This window comes from Labeo rohita, chromosome 3, assembly GCF_022985175.1.
Source record: "Labeo rohita strain BAU-BD-2019 chromosome 3, IGBB_LRoh.1.0, whole genome shotgun sequence".
In the NCBI taxonomy this organism is placed as follows: domain Eukaryota; kingdom Metazoa; phylum Chordata; class Actinopteri; order Cypriniformes; family Cyprinidae; genus Labeo; species Labeo rohita.
Genome location: NC_066871.1, coordinates 860,743 through 880,630, shown reverse-complemented (window position 1 = coordinate 880,630; position 19,888 = coordinate 860,743). Strand labels below are relative to the sequence as shown.

General features: G+C 39.4%; 1 protein-coding gene across 1 annotated transcript; it reads left to right on the top strand.

Moving 5' to 3' along the window:
- Window positions 1-4,900: 4,900 nt before the first annotated feature.
- LOC127162833 (gastrula zinc finger protein XlCGF8.2DB) lies at window positions 4,901-11,925 on the top strand. The gene is made up of 3 exons (XM_051105703.1): window positions 4,901-4,959; window positions 5,583-5,702; window positions 10,581-11,925. Exons 2-3 carry the CDS (start codon window positions 5,618-5,620, stop codon window positions 11,591-11,593), a joined length of 1,098 nt encoding a protein of 365 aa, XP_050961660.1. The 5' UTR covers window positions 4,901-4,959; window positions 5,583-5,617; the 3' UTR covers window positions 11,594-11,925.
- The last annotated feature ends 7,963 nt before the right edge of the window (window positions 11,926-19,888 follow it).

Sequence of the window (19,888 nt, the reverse complement as noted above, 5' to 3'; positions counted from 1 at the left end):
TCTGATATTAATTACTCACCCTCTTGTCGTTCCAAACAAGTAAGACTTTCATTCATCTTCAGAACACAAATTAAGATATTTTTGATAGAATCTGAGAGTTCTGTGACCCTCCATAGACAGCAATGATATTACCATGATCAACGCATAGAAATAGCAAGGACATTGGTAAAATAGTCCATGTGACATAAGGGGTCCAACCGTAATTTTACGAAGCTACGAGAATACACTTTATGTGGAAAGAAAACAATAATATCATAATTTCTGTCATGACAACTCTCGGAGCGATTGGCTCATGACAATGTTAATGTATTCTTGACGGAATAGATCTGCTATGCTGCTGCTGAGCAAGTACCGAGACTTGCTACTGCCAATACATCCACAACATGCTGCTGTAAGCATGTAAGAAATACTGCTGCTGCACACATAACACATAGGAATAACCCATATAGCATATATGAATCACCTCGTATCAGATGTATACAGGTGGAGCTGGGGAAGGTGGCGGGTTTCTGAAGTGTGCTGCAAACTGCTACAAATATATTCAATATTTGAATATTGAGCAGTAACCTCGTTGGCTACCGGGAGAACCAATCAGCTACCATGTGACAATGATGTCACCAGGTCAGATTGAGCTAGACCTATCGGATTGCGCCATCTTGAGTTTCATGCCAGAAATGCCTAGTTCTTTCACGAAACTCTAGATGGCGCAGGCTGACGGGTGCTAACGTAACTAATGATATTCACAGCCTTATACCACTTGGCATAAGCTGATTGGTTCACGTCGTGTGTGCAGCCACTGAGTTGGAACCTTTACCTTTAAATGGCTGGTTGGCATTCACTCAAGCCTTTCGCAGCAGCGCGCTTTGAGTTCCCCTAAAACCCTCCATCTTCCCCAGCTACGGTTATTTGGTATGCTATTTGTGCAGCAGCAGTATGTCTTAAATACTCACAGCACCGTATCGCCATATGCTTTGGCAGTAGCAACTTCCTGTACTTGCTTGCTGCATGGAATAATCAGTTTATTAAACAATGTTAAATCAGTGCAAAATAATCTAATTCAAGGTTTTTAAAAAGTTAAGGCTTAAAAATATGTTTTTGTCAGTGTTATTCACACAGATCACCACAGGAGGGCATTCACACATCTAATTTTAAGTTTCTGCTTAATATAATGTTGATGTAAGATAATCTGTAAGTTTCATTTAAATAATTCTACACACAATAAATAATAACATTGAAACATGCTGATTATTGATTGTTGTATGTTCATTTTTGTTTTTGTCTTTTGTCTATGCCCTAATAAAAGTTTCATTTGGTTGACAAACTTTTTATATTTAGTAGTAAACTTACAATTTTCTATGGTTATTTCTAAAAATACATCAAACTACAGTATTTTTCTAATGGTTTGTTATAGAAATAGAACTCCTTGACCCTGGTATAAATGGTTTCTGCACTCATGACTGCTTTGCCTTTTAGCCTACTATTTTTATTGGTAGTTATTTTCAGAACATCATTGGACAACGTGTATATTTGAATATACATTTCAACACGTAAAACTCTGTTTATCATATATTGTCATTTGTATGTTTTCTTTTAATTATGCACTGTAGAGGACTTTTATTTTGTTCCTATCACATGACGACATAAGACTGTGCCGTGCTGTGATTCACCCATAATAATCGTCAATAACAACATTCTCGTGTCCATCGTAGCCGTCCCACCAGGGACTACATGGTTTGTAGTAGGTCGACATTCCCTCGACCAACTCGGCGACATGTCTGGACTTGCCGTAGCCGGGAGGGGCCCACCAGCACCATCACTGATGTCTTGAAGTCACGTGGTTTCACAAACTGCATGACGTTGATGTAATCATGCAGGCCCCGCCCATAGCGCACAAAAGTGGCGGGACAAGCGGTTCCCTCCAGAACTCTTCGCGACCTCGATCGCTTTTGTCAAGTCACTTCTCGATCTCTCTGCAATCGGACGACCAATGCGAAGGTAAATATTTCCTCCTTTACTGCAATATTCATCATTTTGAATGTCCGTGCCTTTAGCTTGTTCAAAGTGGGCCCTAAGGGAGAGCCAATTCTTCATGGTAGACAGCCGTCGCTTTGTCTTTAGATTTACGAAGCCTTGAATATGAGGCGTCCCGTTCTCCCCTACTTCCCGGCCAATCACTGCGAAAGACGCCTTAGTGGAAGTCATCACCTCCTTAATATGGTCCATCTCCTCAGTGGTCGGATTATTTATGGTGAAGCACCACCTTTTCATGGGATTTTCAGCCCGAGAAGTCCCCTCTGTTGGGTCATCCAGATGACGGCTTTGGGCATGATTTCAGCCATTTGTACACTTTTTCTTAGCTTGTTAACACATGGTGTGCTCTGTGCCGCATAAAATCAATATTACACTTGTTATGATGCTGATATATTCAGCATAATAATTTCCCTTTTTTGTGATTTAGATTAACTGTATTAAATGAAAATTCTGATATTAATTTCTCACCCTCATGTCGTTCCAAACAAGTAAGACTTTCATTCATCTTCAGAACACAAATTAAGATATTTTTGATAGAATCTGAGAGTTCTGTGACCCTCCATAGGGAGCAATATTACCACGATCAGCGCACAGAAATGTAGCAAGGACATTGGTAAAATAGTCCATGTGACATCAGGGGTCCAACCGCAATTTTACAAAGCTACGAGAATACACTTTATGTGGAAAGAAAACAATAATATCATAATTTCTGTCATGACAACTCTCGGAGCGATTGGCTCATGACAATGTTAATGTATTCTTGACGGAATAGATCTGCTATGCTGCTGCTGAGCAAGTACCGAGACTTGCTACTGCCAATACATCCACAACATGCTGCTGTAAGCATGTAAGAAATACTGCTGCTGCACACATAACACATAGGAATAACCCATATAGCATATATGAATCACCTCGCATCAGATGTATACAGGTGGAGCTGCGGAAGGTGGAGGGTTTCTGAGGTGTGCTGCAAACTGCTACAGCAAACAAAAGCCAGGTATTTGAATATTGAGCAGTAAGCTCATTGGCTACCAGGAGAACCAATCAGCTGCCATGTGACAATGATGTCACCAGGTCAGATAGAGCTAGACCTATCGGATTGCGCCATCTTGAGTTTTATGCCAAAAATGCCTAGCTCTTTCATGAAACTCTAGATGGCGCAGGCTGACGGGTGTCAGAATGTAACTGATGATTTTCACAGCCTTATACCACTTGGCACAGGCTGATTGCTTCACGTTGCATGCGCAGCCAATGAGTTGGAACCTTTACCTTTAAATGGCTGGTCAGCATTCACTTGAGCCTTTCGCAGCAGCGAGCTTTGAGTTCCCCTAAAACCCTCCATCTTCCCCAGCTCCACCTGTATAGATCTGCTGCGGGTTATTTTGTATGCTATTGTGCAGCAGCAGTATGTCTTAAATACTCACAGCACCGCATTGCCATATGCTTTGGCAGTAGCAACTTCCTGTACTTGCTTGCAGCAGCAGAGGCAATAATCTAAACTACAGCAATAACCAACAGCAGCAGCAGCGTAGCAGATCTGTTCTGCCAAGACCAAATACATTAACATTGTAGTATACATTACCATAATAAAATCTTCTGAGAGTTGTCATGGAAGTACTCTATTTATTGAGCAGCTCTTCTCCCTGAGTTACCGTCTTCCGGCATTTTGGAGAGTACTCCAGAACATAATCAGCGTTGTTTATGTTCAGTAGACAACATGTGCGCAGATAGTAATAATAGATTAATATATGTGAAGAGTGCAACTTAAAAAAAATCTATATCATAACATGAGTTCTGACCTTTGTCACAAAAGACTTTGTTTTAGAAATCATAAGAATTATATATCAGCTCAAAACTTAAAATCTCAAAATTCATCCTTTGAAAGGCATTTTAAAATCAGACGTTGCATTATCACAGAAAATGTACATCAGAATGATTTTACAAAATGTTTTTATTCATGAATTATAAAAAATTAAGCCTGGATAGTCCATTTTTGTGTCTGTGTTGAAAAATGGGAGTGACAGTTAAAGGGTTAATATAATGAATTTTATTACACTTGTGTCTTTTATGTGTTGATAATACAGTGACGAGAGAAAAATAAGAGAAAAGCATGCAGGTGCAAAACCAGCGAATGGCTGTGCTGACTGATGGAGAAAGAACAGAAAACAGAGCAGAGGGGACAGCTGATAAACCCAAAGCATGACAAAAACACATTGTAGAGCATTTGTCTTTTTCAGATATTTTTGCTGCATGGAATAATCAGTTTATTAAACAATGTTGAATCAGTACAAAATAATCTAATGCAAGGTTTTTTTAAAAAGTTAAGGCTTTAAAAATGTTTTTGTCAGTGTTATTCACACAGATCACCACAGGAGGGCATTCACACATCAAACTTTAAATGTATATTAAAATATGAGAATAAGTTTCAGCTTGATAGAATGTTGATGTAAGATAATCTGTATTTCAAGTTTCATTTAAGTAATTCTCCACACAATAAATAATAACATTGAAACATGCTGATTTTTGATTGTTGAATGTTTGTTTTTGTTTTTGTCTATGCTCTAATAAAGGTTTCATTTGGTTGACAAACTTTTTATATTTAGTAGTAAACTTACAATTTTCTATGGTTATTTCTAACTACAGTATTTTTCTAATGGTTTGTTATAGAAATAGAACTCCCTGACCCTGGTATAAATGGTTTCTGCACTCATGACTGCTTTGCCTTTTAGCCTACTATTTTTATTGGTAGTTATTTTCAGAACGTCATTGGACAACATGTGTATTTGAATATACATTTCAACACGTAAAACTCTGAATATCATATATTTTGTCATTTGTATGTTTTCTTTTACTTATGCACTGTAGAGGACTTTTATTTTGTTCTGATCATATGATGTCATAAGACTGTGCCACGGGTGAAGAAAAAAGGTTTGTGTTTTTAGCCATTTGAAGTGTTTAAATCGATAAAACCCCATTGGAGTAATTGTATAGTTTATAATATGCGATGCAAAATTAATTATGGTTTAATGTACTATTGCAATGCTTCATCTAACATTTATTAGCGCTAATTTGTGTGATTTAAAGCGCATCCACACATCTGTAACAGAAAAGGTGCGTCTCATTTTGCTTCCTTTATCGTGAGTCTGTTTACCATAAACACGAATTGATTAGCACGTGCTAGTGATGGAGAAACGGAGCTTTTGAAACTCTGAGTCATTTGAATCAATTGCTTCGCAAAACGATTCAGTGATTCGAAGCGTTTGAATCAAAACAGTGTAAATACAAACACGTGTGTTAATGACAACTCCTACAAACCCGTATTTAACAAGTGCATTAATGAAAATGTAAAATAATACACGTGATCTACAAATACCAACATGAATCATAAATGCACAATTATTAACTTTATAGATAATTTGTGATAGTTCATTCATTTATGCTAGTTTTAATTTGATGTGCACTGACTGCTGAACTAGGGAGCTGAATGAGACGTTTAGTCTGCATGTATTTTTCTTTCTGTTAATTAGTCTCTTTTTAAATGTCCCAAACAGTAAAACTGGTGAAGCACGTGACACTATTATTAAGGATGGCTTTTATTAAAGAAGAGAGTGAAGATGTGAAGATTGAAGAAACATTCAGAGTCAAACAAGAAGATAATGAGGGGCAAACAGGTGAGCTGAACACACTCATTTGATTCTCATTAAAATGTCCAGCCTGACAGAAATGAATGACGTCACACACTTAATTAGAAAAAAATAATAATTAGTAACCTAAACAAAACAATTGTTTTAATGTTGAATAAAATGTCACTTCCGAATTGAAACAATGAAAACCTTTTCCTTGAAATACAAACTTTCAACAGATATAAGAGCGAAAAACATTTAGAGAAATTTAGTTAAAGCTCTTATTTTTGATCAAGTAGTGTGGTGCCATCAATAAAAGCTACATTTTCCAAAGCATTTCTTAAACTCAAGCTTAAATCGAAAATATAACTGCTAAAGATCACTGATCCTGGATCAGTAAGTGACGCCACCGCCACTAAACCTCGTAACTCTGTTGGCTGCTCAAATTGTCAGTCAGACCTCATTATTCCTCCTGTTCTCTCTTGTGAATGAAGTGCAGCACACAGTTTGGAGCATCTCAGCTTGTTTGCAGTCTGAAGGTAAATAAAGAACTGTTGACTGAATACGTACAGCATTTTCTGTACTTTAGAAACACTATATCTGTAAAGGCTAATGCTTTTTGTATTTGAGAAGCAGAGAAGATCGTCTTAGTCCAACATTTATTGTTAAGTCACAGTTAAATAGCTTGTGCGAAGCACTGAATATTTTATAATGATATTTTGGCCAAATAACAAAAAAAAAAAACAGAGCGCCCACATAGCGACAGAAAACAGTATAACCTGCTAGTTCATGAACTTTTAAATGCGATGTACGTACTGCCTCTGATGTGGGGGTAATGATGGGGGAAAAAAAAACATTTGCTGGTCGAAAACTTGATTTTGATGAAATGTTAATAATATGACTTATGCAACAATGTAAATAAATATAACCTATCTGTAGGCCTATACATTTATATGGTAACACTATACAATAAAATTTCATTAAAGGGGTGATCGGATGCTAAGTTCACTTTTACATGTTGTTTGAACATTAATGTGTGTTGTCAGTGTATGTACAAATCTACACTATAATGATAAAAATCCATGCAGCGGTTTTTAATCTGTAAAAATAATATCCCCCTTTTCAAATCGAGCCGTTCTCAGATGCCTGTCGGTGTGCCGTCACACCCACAGAGGACACTCCCACCATAGTTGATTGACATGAGCTCTTACCTTAGACCAGCTGTAACAGTCCAGTAACTTTCCATGTTTTGATGTCGGAGCAGGGATGTAAGTTAGACAAGAATATCTCTGATTGAGTGATTGAGGTGTTGTGTTGCTGGATGTAATAATGAACATAGTGGTCGTCATTTACTCCCGACATCTGAGCCGCTGAAGATGCAGTGGATTACGTTTGTTTGTGAAGGGAATGCACCTCCCGATCTACATAAATGTGTCTGTGTTTGCACGAATCATTCATGATCCAGCTTCACTTACAGCAGAAGTGTGTATAAATGTTTTTTTTTTTTAATGAATCTTTGCGATCGCCTTTCCTTATAACGTGGTAGTTAGGAAGTTTAGCGGCTAAATGCGGCTAATGTAAACAAGACCGTCTTTCCACAGAGAGAAGAGAGGGGCGTGGTGAGCAGAGCTCATTTGCATTTAAAGGAACAACCCCTTAGAATGAGATGATTTTTGCAAAGCTGATTTTGGCAAGGTAAAAAGAGTGAATTTTTAATCAAAGTATATTAGAGACTTTTCATTAAGACCCTAAAGAATCATATCAGCTTGTGGAAAATGGGCATCTGACGACCCCTTTAATGTTAGCTAATGTGTTAACTAACATGAGCGAACAGTGAATAATACATTTATTAATCTTTAATGTAAATTAATAAAAATAGTTGTTCATTGGTAGTTCATGTTCAGTCACAGTGCATTGATGTTAAAGGAGAAGTCCACTTCCAAAACAACAATTTACAGATAATGTACTCACCTCCTTGTCATCCAAGATGTTCATGTCTTTCTTTCTTCAGTCATAAAGAAATTGTTTTTTGAGGAAAACATTTCAGTATTTTTCTCCATATATTGGACTAGTATTGTGCCCTGAGTTTGAACTTCCAAAATACAGTTTAAATGCGGTTTCAAATGATCCCTAATGTCGTGGTAAAAGATCCCAGCCGAGGAAGAATGATCTTATCTAGTGAAATGATCGGTTATTTTCATTTTTAAAAAATACTATTTAAATAGTTTTTAATGTCAAACGCTCGTCTTGTCTTTCTCTCCCTGAACTCTGTGTATTCTGACTCATGACAGTTAGGGTATGTCAAAAAACTCTGATCGTATTTTCTCCCTCAACTTCAAAAATAATTTCAAAATCATCCTACATCGCTGCAGAAGTTCCGACCCAGTCTTTGCAAAGTGAACATGCAAAGAAGATCAAACACCCTTAACAAAAAAGATAAAACGGCGATATAGGACGATTTTGAAGTTGAAGGGAGTTTTTTGACATACACTGACAGTCATGAACCAGAAAAAAACAGTCCAGGCAGAGCAAAAACAACTTAGACAACAAGACAACTAACGAACACAACTTTTGATTTTAATAATGCATTAGTAAATGTTGAAATTAACAATAAGATTAATAAATGCTGTATAAGTATTGTTCAATCTTAGTTCATGTTAACTAATATTAACAAGTGAAATGAAAGTGTTACATTTTATATAAATGCATCTGTATACAATAAAGCCACAATACCAATTTTGACAATACAGTGTTTACTGTTAATTAAAATACACTGTCTTTTTTATTATTATTATTTTTTCCTAAAAAGTAGCAGTTTAGGTTAATAGCTTAAATGTAGTAAACTACTTTTGCCGTGTTATTGTAGCTTAGCTTGCTACATTTCCCAGGGCTGTACCTTTAGTGTAGTAAAGCTTAATTTAATGAAGAGTAACTGTTAGCTTAGCTTACTATATTTTCCCAGTATCTTGCCCAACACTGTTAGAGAAGACACTATTTTTATAATATTTTAGACATAAATGACAGATTTGTTTGTAATTAACCAGCTCTCTTGAGCTAAACTTTTAAACTTAAGGATAGTTCACACAAAAATAAAAAAAAAATTACCTCATGATTGACTTACCCTCAAGCCATCCTAGGTGTATAAGACTTGTTTTAGACAAATATTGTCGTCATATTATAAAATGTCCTGGCTCTTCCAAGCTTTATAATGGCAGTAAATGGGTGGTGATTCAGTTGTCCAATAGAAGTCTAATAAATTTTGTCAATCCATCATAAAAAGTGCTTCACACTGGCTCTGGAGGGTTAATAAAGGCCTCCTGAAGCTAATTGATGTGTTTGCGTAAGAAAAATAAGCATATTTTAAACTTTATAAACGATAATCTGTAGCTTACACTAACTATTGTACGCACATACATGAGAGAGTGATGTTCCAGTCAGATGATGTAGGACGTAAGCGTAATGTTCCGGTAGCATTCGTCTGAAAGAATACAGTCGTATATGCCAAGGAGGTGAGAAAATCATAGGGTAATTTTTATTTTTGGGTGAACTATCCCTTCTATCCCGCTCCGCTGAATTTCAGACTATCCCTACCTATTCCCACAATGTGTGCGTTTCACTTCCACACACTCCCACAACGTAAAGAATTTACACAAATGTTAGGGATAAAATAAAGCAATGCAAGCTGAAGTAAAGCATTACAACATGACAAAAACTTTTTAAAAATACATTTGTCACAACTTAAAAGGTCAGATTATTCCCTGATAGCAACAAAACACCACGGAGACATCTATTTGATGTCTGCATTTACATCTGCAACATATTTTTGTATTTGCAATACGTCTAGAAAACTTCTATCAGATGTCAAATAGAAGTCTATTAGATGTCTTTAAGATGTTTATGATTTGGAATATACATACAACTGGCATCTTATAGACATCTGTCAGATGTTTGTACGCAGCAAATGCTTTCCAGATCAAGTCACCTCCCAGACAGCACACGTACATCTGCAAGATGTCTGTTAAAGGTCACTTAATCTGGAAAGCATCTGCTGTGAACAAACATCTGACAGACGTCAGTTTTACGTACATTTTAAGTCATAAACATCTTAAAGGCATCTAACAGAAGTCTATTTGACATCTGATAGGAAGTGTCCTATAGACGTATTGCAGATGAGCAAAAAGTCTTAAAAAAATCTGTCTTGCAGATGTAAATGCAGATGTCAGACGTCTCTGTGATGTATGCATGCTATCAGGGCTTTAACTTGCAGATGTGCAGGGAGATGTCTGATGTCTGCATTTACATCTGCAAGATGTATTTTTTAGAGTGTTTACTCATATGCAGTACATCTATAGGACGCTTCCTATCAGATATCAAATAGACGCCTATTAGATGTCTTTAAGATGTTTATGACTTAGTGTACTTAAAACTGATGTCTGTCAGATGTTTGTACACAGCAGTTGATTTCCAGATCAAGTGATCTTTAACAGACATCATGCAGACGTATGTGTATTATCTGGGACTTTTGTCAGTAACAACTGAGAAATTTGTCCAATTGTCAAACCTGCCTTGTTTTAGTTTTATATAATAAGAATCTGCTTTAATCTTCTTCTCAACTTTATTTGTTTACTCCATCCTTCTTGTTAAATCTCAGGACCTGCAAAAGTAAATCCCAGTCCCAGTGGCATCCCCTGTGTTTTTACGTTTTGTTTTGTTTTATGAGGGTCTTGATGACCGCCAACTTGAAATTATTTGGGACATCTAAAGAAAAGAAATATTTAACAAGATTGACATAAGATTCTGATATTACAAGTTACAGTAACTTTGTAGGTATATGATCTAGCATACATGTGGTTGATGCTTTACATGTTTAAATGTTTTGATGTCTGTTGCTTTTTGGTATTAAACTGGTGTTTCTTTCTGCTTTAGACCTGATGCCACTGAAAGAGGAGAGTCAAAAACTCACTGATATGGAAGAAAAATATGAGAAACCTCATCATTTCATGACTGGAGAAAAATGTTTAACTGACTCAAAGATCGAAAAGACGTTCCCACAAAACAATGGAGCTAGAAACATTAAAGCCCACTTGAAAGTTCAAACTGGAAAGGGCCCTTTCACTTGCCAACAGTGTGGAAGAAGTTTCAGTCACAAAAGAAGCCTTAACAGACACATGAACATTCACACCGGAGTGAAGCTTTTCCCCTGCCAACAGTGTGGAAAGACTTTCTTTGACAGAAGAAACCTTGATGGCCACATGAATGTTCACACTGGAGAGAGACCTTTCACCTGCTCTCAGTGCGCAAAGAGTTTTACGCAGAAAAAACACCTTAATGCCCACGAGAGGCTTCACACTGGACGGGGCCTGTACACCTGCAAACAGTGTGGGAAGAATTTTTCACAAAAAGGAAATCTTAAGACTCACATGAGAGTTCACACAAGAGAAAAGCAGTTCACATGCGATCAGTGTGGAAAGAGTTTTGCACACAAAAAAGACCTTAATGTCCACATACAGCATCATACAAGAGAGATTTCTTACAGATTTAAAGAAAACCTTAACCATGACATTAGGATTCACACGAGAGAGGGGTTTCTGTGTCATCAGTGTGGAAGGAGTTTCAGTGACAGTAAATGCCTTAAGAATCATGTAATGACTCACGCTGGAGAGAAGCCCTTCATGTGCCATCACTGTGGAAAGACTTGTGTAAGCAGAACAAACCTTGACATTCACATTAGAGTTCACACTAGAGAGAAGCCGTTCACCTGCCCTCAGTGTGGAAAGAGTTTCCCGTACAAAGGAAACTTTAAGATTCACATAAGAATTCACACTGGAGAGAAGCCTTACAAGTGTCTTCAGTGTGAAAAGAGTTTCATGTATCACTCAGGCCTGAGACGTCATTTACAGTCTCATTCTGGAGAGAAATTGCAGTGTTCCTCAGTGTGACTACGGGTTTTAGAAACTGAGCCAGATGCATTCATTCTGAAGGATGTTGGTTCAGTTGTGATTAGTGTAATACTGTTATTAGTTCTTTGCCATCACATTTAACAGACACATATGAAAAGACTTAAACGTGAACCCCTTTTTGTTTGTGTTCCCTGTGAAACAGCAAAGCAACAGAAAATGCATATCTGTGTGAAATTAAGGCTCTGTTCACACCACAGCTAAATGTGGGCTACATCTGATTGTCCACTTCTTTTATTTGCATACTTCACTTCTTTATATTTGTCCACTTCATACTTTCACACTTAAAAGATTTGTTATTACAAATAAAAGGACAAACTTGGAATGAGTTTTGCACAGTTATTTGATTTCAGTGAACAGGAAAACATGTCGTCAGGCTCAGTGGCAAAGCTACGGGTGCACTTTCAGCCATAGCCCACCCAATGACAAGTTAGTAATTTTCCAAATGAATGCAGTTTATTAAACGCTAATAATAATAGACATATAGTTTCATAATAACTTCATATATTTACTTTAGAACAGTGGGTGGCAACTTTTGGCCCACCACCAATAATATCTAGCCCGTGCCAGCAGTCAGATTATTTTGATAGCTGCTGGCTCTGAAATAGATCTGTCATGACAGCAACAGTTACTCACAATTTATTCAAATTGCCTTTGAATAAGCACTTGCTGTTCTTGCTGTTAAGCACTTTTACTTTCGCGATCACGTGCACTCTATGTAAAAGGAGCACATCTTACGATGTAACACCGTGTCCTATTACGTGATGCCAGGACATGCGATAAAAGGAGTTTTTGTCCTAACTAGCTGTGATGGCGACACACAAAAACATGTTAAAACCAACAAGTGTTTTGCATGACAAATATAGTATCAGTCATTCAATATTTAGTTTTAACAATGTTAAAAAGGTTTAATATTTATAAATTAGATTATAAAATTCTATTTCGCTGAGAGTGCAGTGCAATTCTGCGCTTCTGAATGGCTGTGGCGTCACGTGACTCACATCTGGTGTGGACAGCTAAATTGCTTGTTGTGAACTAAGACTGTTTAGTTTTGCCTTCTTACAACCAATATATAGTAAATGTAAGTCAAAATGTTGTCTATGTAACCAGTTAACACTTGAAGTGTCAATGAGATCTTAAAATGTACGTAAAGAGTCTTAAAAAGGTATTAAATTTAACTCATGATTCCTGTATATACCCTGTTGTAACAGCTCACTATCAGTAACAAAAGACACTGTAACAGTCTGCCACTGGCAAATCCAGTTGCATTTTTCATAAATTAATTTCTTAAATTATCCTTTTACAATGTTCTGGCCCACCATCTAGTGGCAAATTTTTTTCCAAACCTACTTGCTGACCCCTTTTAGAATATATTTAATGTGAGTTTTCATGGTCAATTACAGGTAGTTTCTTCATTTTCCCTCTTTTTATAGGCGCATACCATACGCTTGTCAAAATGATGATTTATCAGTTTCAGTTAGTCCCACCCACATTTCTGTTTATGACGTAAGGACATAATACACTGTAAAACCCGATAAGTTCAGAGTACTCAAAACTTTTGTGGAAACTGATTACCTAAGATTTTTTTTTAAGTAAACATACTTAAAAATTATAATTACACTAAACTTAAAATTTTTCTTTCCTTTTTTTTTTTTATTTTAAGTGTAGTGTACTTAAAACTTTAGTGTAGCATATGTAAAGTTTTTATGTTTTCAATACTTATTGTTTTTAATTAATTACAACTTATATAAATAAAATAAAATTAGAAACTGTTAAAACATTGATTACAATTTTTTTTTACACCCATGGCCATTATTTTGCAACATGGCAAATCAAAATAAATAAAATCAATAAAATAAATCAAACTCCTCCAAAAAGAAATGTTAAAAATTATAAATTATAGGAAATAAAAACAATAAATGAATGTCAAAACACAAAAAATAATACATACTTGATTTCAAAACCAAGTATTTGTTGCATTAAATATGCAACAGAGATAGATTGTACAAAACGTAAATGTAAACATTTAAATGCTTTAAACTACATGTTCCATTGTGTAAAGTGCAACTGAGGTAGATCTAACAACTTACCAAATGTTTAAACTACATGTTAAACAATATACACTTGTAAACAATCTTAAAATAAACAAAATCTGATTACAAAAATCAAGTTTCTGTTGTAAGAGTACAACTGGGGTAGATCTGGTGCAGAAGACAACCTACCAAATGTAAAAATGCTGTAAACTACATGTTTAGCTTATAAAACAAATTGAGATAAACAAACAAAGGAAGTGACAATATTAAAGTAACAACCTACCAAATGTTTAAACTAGATGTTTAACAATATACACTTGTAAAACACCTTAGAATAAAAAATACAATCTGATTGCAAAAAGTTTTTGTTGTAAAAGTGCAACTGAGGTAGATTTGGTGCAGAAGACAACATACCAAACGTAAAAATGCTTTAAACTACATTTTCTACAACATACACTTACAAAACTACTTAGCAGGAACTAACAAACCCAGAGTGCAATCAAGATAGATTTGGTGGCCAGGACACAACCTTCCCAATGAGAACATCCAAGCACTTAAAACAGCACTTGTAGACAAGATGGAATTTGCCTACAATGTAAGTAATAGTTCATTTTTGAGATTGAGTAAGCAGGGTTTCAGAGGCTTACCATCATCAAGCCTCATCAGCATTTTCTGGATGAATGTGAAAGTGTGAATCAATTTTCTTGGGTAATCCAAATGCAATGCATACATTAACCCAAAGAGTAACACAAAGGCCTCAGGAAACATGGGGATGTCAATCAGCACAAACTCATCTTCCACCACAACAGCTGTCCTTGCCAGATTGAAACAGACAACTATCACTTTAATATAGTATCATACTTAACCAGGCAGGCCTTTTCAGTTTACACTGAATTGGCCCAAATTTAAAAACTAGACAAGAACATGCATAGAGAATTTGCAAAAGTAGAGTGAAATAAAGTTGAATATATATTGTTATGGTAATTCGTTAATGAAGCAAAGACTAAAAAAACCCTGGTAAGCACAAAAACTGATCCTGTTTGGTGAGTGCACTGAATACTTACATTCCATGTCTCAAAAAACTGTGGGTCATCTTCACGTAAGTATACTGCTAGGGCACGAAGAACTACAGTGCGCTTTATGTTGATATCATGCATATCCTTGAAAGACAAGCAAAAATAACAATGAACAAGCAAGCAAAGTTATTCTGGGTTCGATACTAGAGTTGCACAGTCTTTGTCTTTAACTCACCTCACGATCATAAATCCTGAGGATGTCACACAGCACCTCCGAGACCTTGCCAGTATGTGACGCTTTTTGCCTGTACAAGGCAAATAGTTGTGGCGTATGCCTGTCCAATTCGACATAGAACTGGTTTCGAAGATTGGTGTTTGTGATGCGATGAAACTCTGCACAAACCTACAAAATCATAAATACACAAAATGTATAAATGACATCAAAACAGCCTTAGAGAAACATACAATGCAATCATCTTGATAGAAGTTAAGCATTATTCTCCAAAAAAGTTTTTGCTATCTTTGAAAGATTAAGTAGTGGCCAATTCACACATATTCAACAAATTTCAACAAATGCTAATAAACAGCAACAAACCCCAATAGTTCAAAAGGCTCATTGAACTAGTTTGTTAGTGTTTGCTGGAGCCGGACAAATAATTTAAAGATGAGGCAGAAAAGAGAAATGTAGATGTTTTACCTGCGACTCAATCTGAGGTGCTGGCCATTTCACGATCTCCTGGCGACGAAGGGAAAATGTCATCTGCATAAGATTATCTATCAACAACAGGTTTTTCTCGCTCTTCTCAACTTCGTGTAGAATGTCTAGTCTCATTTCTTCCAAACTGGCCTGGTTTCGTCCCTTTGGAAAGTTTGGAAGGAAGTACACTTCTGCTCGTCTTGCTCGTTTTATGTTGGAGTGGGGAGGGTCTTTGTCAGGATTGTTCTTACTTCTTTTGCCTTTGTTGACCGACACCTCCAGACATCCAGATCTGGCTAGCTTGGTACGGTAATTGCCCATTTTGAATTTAAGGCTTATCTTCCATCCATACCATCAATTTTCACTTCCAGGCTCTTTAAGGCATGGATGAGCTTTAACAAGAGCCTCTGCTGCCATACCCACATCCCCGTCACTTTGGTAAGGTTTGAAACCATGGATTACTGATGCCATGCTCTCTAGGATGTTGTGCTGTTGGGCCCTGGATAATTTCAGTGTCTTTCCAGATCTGTCATAGGCAATATTTCCCTTTTCAAGCACATGCTCGACTTCATAGGAAAAAGTAGGCACAGGAAAAATGTCAGGCCAGGTCTTCTGACGCTCGCTTACAGGCACATGAGGAAGGATTTCTGTATCAGAACTTGCAAGTGAGCTGGCATCAGATTCTGATCTAACAATTTTGAGTGTTCCCTTCTCTGGTAACTCTTGAATATCAATCAGACAGCTCAGTATTAAAATCTGCATCCTCATACTGCAGGGTAAACTCAAAATCCAGTCTTGGCTTGACTTTCTCTCGCAGTGTGACGAATCTGGTCGGTGTCCCGTTGTCCGCTCACCACCAGATGTCACTCTCACCTCACCTACACACTCTGACTGTTGCACCACACTCCGGACTGCATCTCCCATCCTCCACCGCACTGATTGCGTCAGCCCCCGTGACCAATCAGGCGTTCTATAAAAGCCCCGGTCCTTCCCAGTGCACTTCACGGATTGTTGTATTGTTGTATTGTTAGCGTTTTCCTAGTTTCTGGTTCCGAGTTCCTAGTCCCCAGTGTTTTGTCTTTCCCGCCTGGTTTTCTCATTCTGACTGTCTAGCCGCCTGCCTTTTGGACTATTGCGCTTGTTTACTGGATTACTCTCTTGGACTGCCTGTGATATACCTGTCTGCTCCCGTCTCGACCCTGCCTGTACGACCATGTCTTTGCTTGGAAATGTCAATAAAGGCTTGCATGTGGATCCGCTCGCCTCACGTCTCTCCTTCCCGGTAACAGAACAATCCGTCACACAAGGATCCAGCAGCTTCACTCCCGGACATTCGTTTGACATGGACACAGACAGAATTCTATGCAGAATCAAACAGAGATCACACACACTCGAGCAGTATACCCGTGAGTTTATTTCCATTTCAAATTATTCCACCCTCCCGGACTGTATAATTATAGAAATTTTCTGTGATGGCGTAAATCAGCCTTTAAGGGCGAGGCTGAGACGCGAGGGTCCGCGTTCATCACTCGCGGAATTTATGAACTTTGCCCTATTGAGTGTGGGCTCGCCGTGTACTGTGGGGGTCGCGAAGGAGGAACGCGACAACGCGGGCATGGCAGCCGCGCATCCCTCTCGCAGATTGGCGGTAACGCCGGATCACGACGCCACAAACAAGTTTTCCGCCTGGATCGCTCGTGAAATGGCGGCCGTATCGGAGCGCGCGCAAGCAATGGCGACGACTGTGAATAGCGCTGCTCTAATGGTGGCGACAGCGGTGCCCGTTCACAAGATGGCGGCCGCGCCGGAGCACGTTCATACCCTGGCGGCGACAACAGAGCCCGTGCGCAAGATGGCGGCGACTGCGATGCCCGTTCGCAAGATGGCGGCGGCGCCAGTGCGCGTTCACCAGATGGCGGTGATAACGGAGCCCCGTCATGTCACAGCTGCTGTACCAGAGCTGTATAAAGTCACAGCTGTATTTCCTGAGTCAAGTCAAGTTTCCAAGTCAAGCTGCAGCTATATTTCCTGAGTCAAGTCAAGTTTCCAAGTCGAGTCAAGTTGTAGCTGTTTTTCCTGAGTCAAGTCAAGTTTCCAAGCCAAGTCAAGCTACGGCTGCGGTTCCAGTGTCAAGTCAAGCTACAGTTCTTGTTCCTGTGTCAAGTCAGGTTAAAGCTGTGTTTCCTGTGTCAAGTCAAGTCAGAGCTAGTGCCCCCATCTCAAGTCAAGTTACAGCCATCTTTCCTGAGCCAAGCACTGTCAAGATGGCTGCCACGCCAGAGCCACTGCACAAGATGGCTGCCACGCCAGAGCCACTGCACAAGATGGCTGCCACGCCAGAGCCACTGCACAAGATGGCTGCCACGCCAGAGCCACTGCACAAGATGTCCGCCATTCCTGAACCTGTGGTCAGCACCCGGACACCACCTGTGGTTATGATGGCCCACGTGCTAGACTCACCCCTAATGACGGTATGGGCAGCTAAAATGGCGCTCCTTCATGCCGCGGCGTCTACCCCTGAGTCAAGTCAAGTCACAGAGTCAAGTCAAGACACAGAGTCAAGTCAAGCCAAAGCTGTCGTTCTCCATGAGTCAAGCCAAGACACAGCCGTCTTTCTCCATGAGTCAAGCCAAGTCACAGTTGTTCCCCACGAGTCAAGGCACGTTACAGCTGTTGCTCCTGAGTCAAGCCATGTTGTTCCTGAGTCAAGTCATGTTACAGCTGTTGTTCCTGAGCCAAGCCATGTTGTTCATGAGTCAAGTCCCGGTACAGCGGATCTCCATGAGCCAGGCCAGGTCACTACTGATCTTCACGAGCCAAGTCAAGTCACTGCTGATCTCCAAGAGTCAAGTCAATTCACTACTGATCTTCACGAACCAAGTCAAGCCACAGCTGATCTCCACGAGCCTAGTCAAGTAACAGTTGCTCTTCACAAGCCAAGTCAGGCCTCAGCCAGTCACCATGAACCAGGTCAAGTCACCGTTGATCCTCATAGGCTAAGTCAAATCATCGCTGGACTTCACGTGTCAGGTCAAGTGACAGCAGCACTTATTGAGCCAAGTCAAGGTATTGCTGTTGTTTCAGAGTCAAGTCACGTCTCGTCTGACCGCCCAGAGCCAAGTCACGTCTCGTCTGACCTTCCAGAGCCCCGTCACATCTCGTCTATCTGTCCAGAGCCTCACCATGTCTCGTCTGACGGCCCAGAGTCAAGTCACAACTCATCCAACACCCCAAGGGCACGGCCAGTCATGAAGGCCAGCGTGGTGGACCCACCACTAGGGTCAGGGAGATCTTCAAACATCCTAGTACCATCAACATTGTCAGAACCCTCCTATAATGATGTCCTGTCACCTGCCGCTGCTCTTCCTATAATGGCGGTGGCCTTCTGGTGTGTGTGGGCTGCACACTCAGCTCCTGAGGTCACGTCTGTTCCCGAGTCAGCTCCAGAGCTCCCGCCTGATCACAAGCCTGCTCCAGAGCTCCCGTCTGATCACAAGCCTGCTCCAGAGCTCCCCTCACTTGGAGAAGCCATGCCAATGCCTCCTGAGGTGTCAGCCTTGGCTGTAGATCCTCCCACGGAGGCGGCATCCCTCTACAACCTCTCTGCTTCTCCCCTTATTCTGTCTGCCTCCTCTGTCTCTGCTGTTCCTAGGTCCCAGGCCATAACGCGGTTTCCGCCCTGGAGGGCTCCTCCGGCTCCGCCCTGGAGGGTACCTGCTCTGTCGGTCCTGCCTCAATCACTGGGCCTCCCACATGGACCTGGCCCTCCAGCCCTCGCCCTGTCTCGCTCCCACCCCACCGCTCCCCTTGTTTACTGGATTACTCTCTTGGACTGCCTGTGATATACCTGTCTGCTCCTGTCTCGACCCTGCCTGTACGACCATGTCTTTGCTTGGAAATGTCAATAAAGGCTTGCATGTGGATCCGCTCGCCTCACATCTCTCCTTCCCGGTAACACGCAGTATGGCGATTACATCATCCACTGATTCTGGTCGTCCAGTCAAAGTTACTTTCACTGCAGTATCTGTGGCAATGTAAACACGCAGCATGAATTTCTGGGGTGCTGCCATCATCTGGAAGACAAACAAAACAATTGATGAAAACAGGCATGGCATGTTTATTAACATTTTTTAAACACATACAGAAATTAAAGTTATTCTCACACTATTATATTATGACTGATTAGTATAAAGACCTTAGAATGTAAGGATAAAGCGCTGCAGAATTTTGCTTTTTTAGGCTTTGCTGACCACAAAATAAATCAAATTCTAACAGTTTTTTTTTTTACATATTATTAAAATCTGAACTACAGTCACAGTCTGCAATTGGTTTAAAATCAACAGTCATACATACACTATTAGTGAAGAAGTATGAAGCGTTTGGGTGTCAACAGCACTTTTCCTTCAACCCTGTATGCATAGAGGGGTAAAATGTCATTCAGCTCGGATAGGCTGTGGACAGTCATATTCCCTGGGGAAAGCTCATATGACCTCAGGTGTTCAATGTACCATGATTTGTGTTCTTGGCAAAG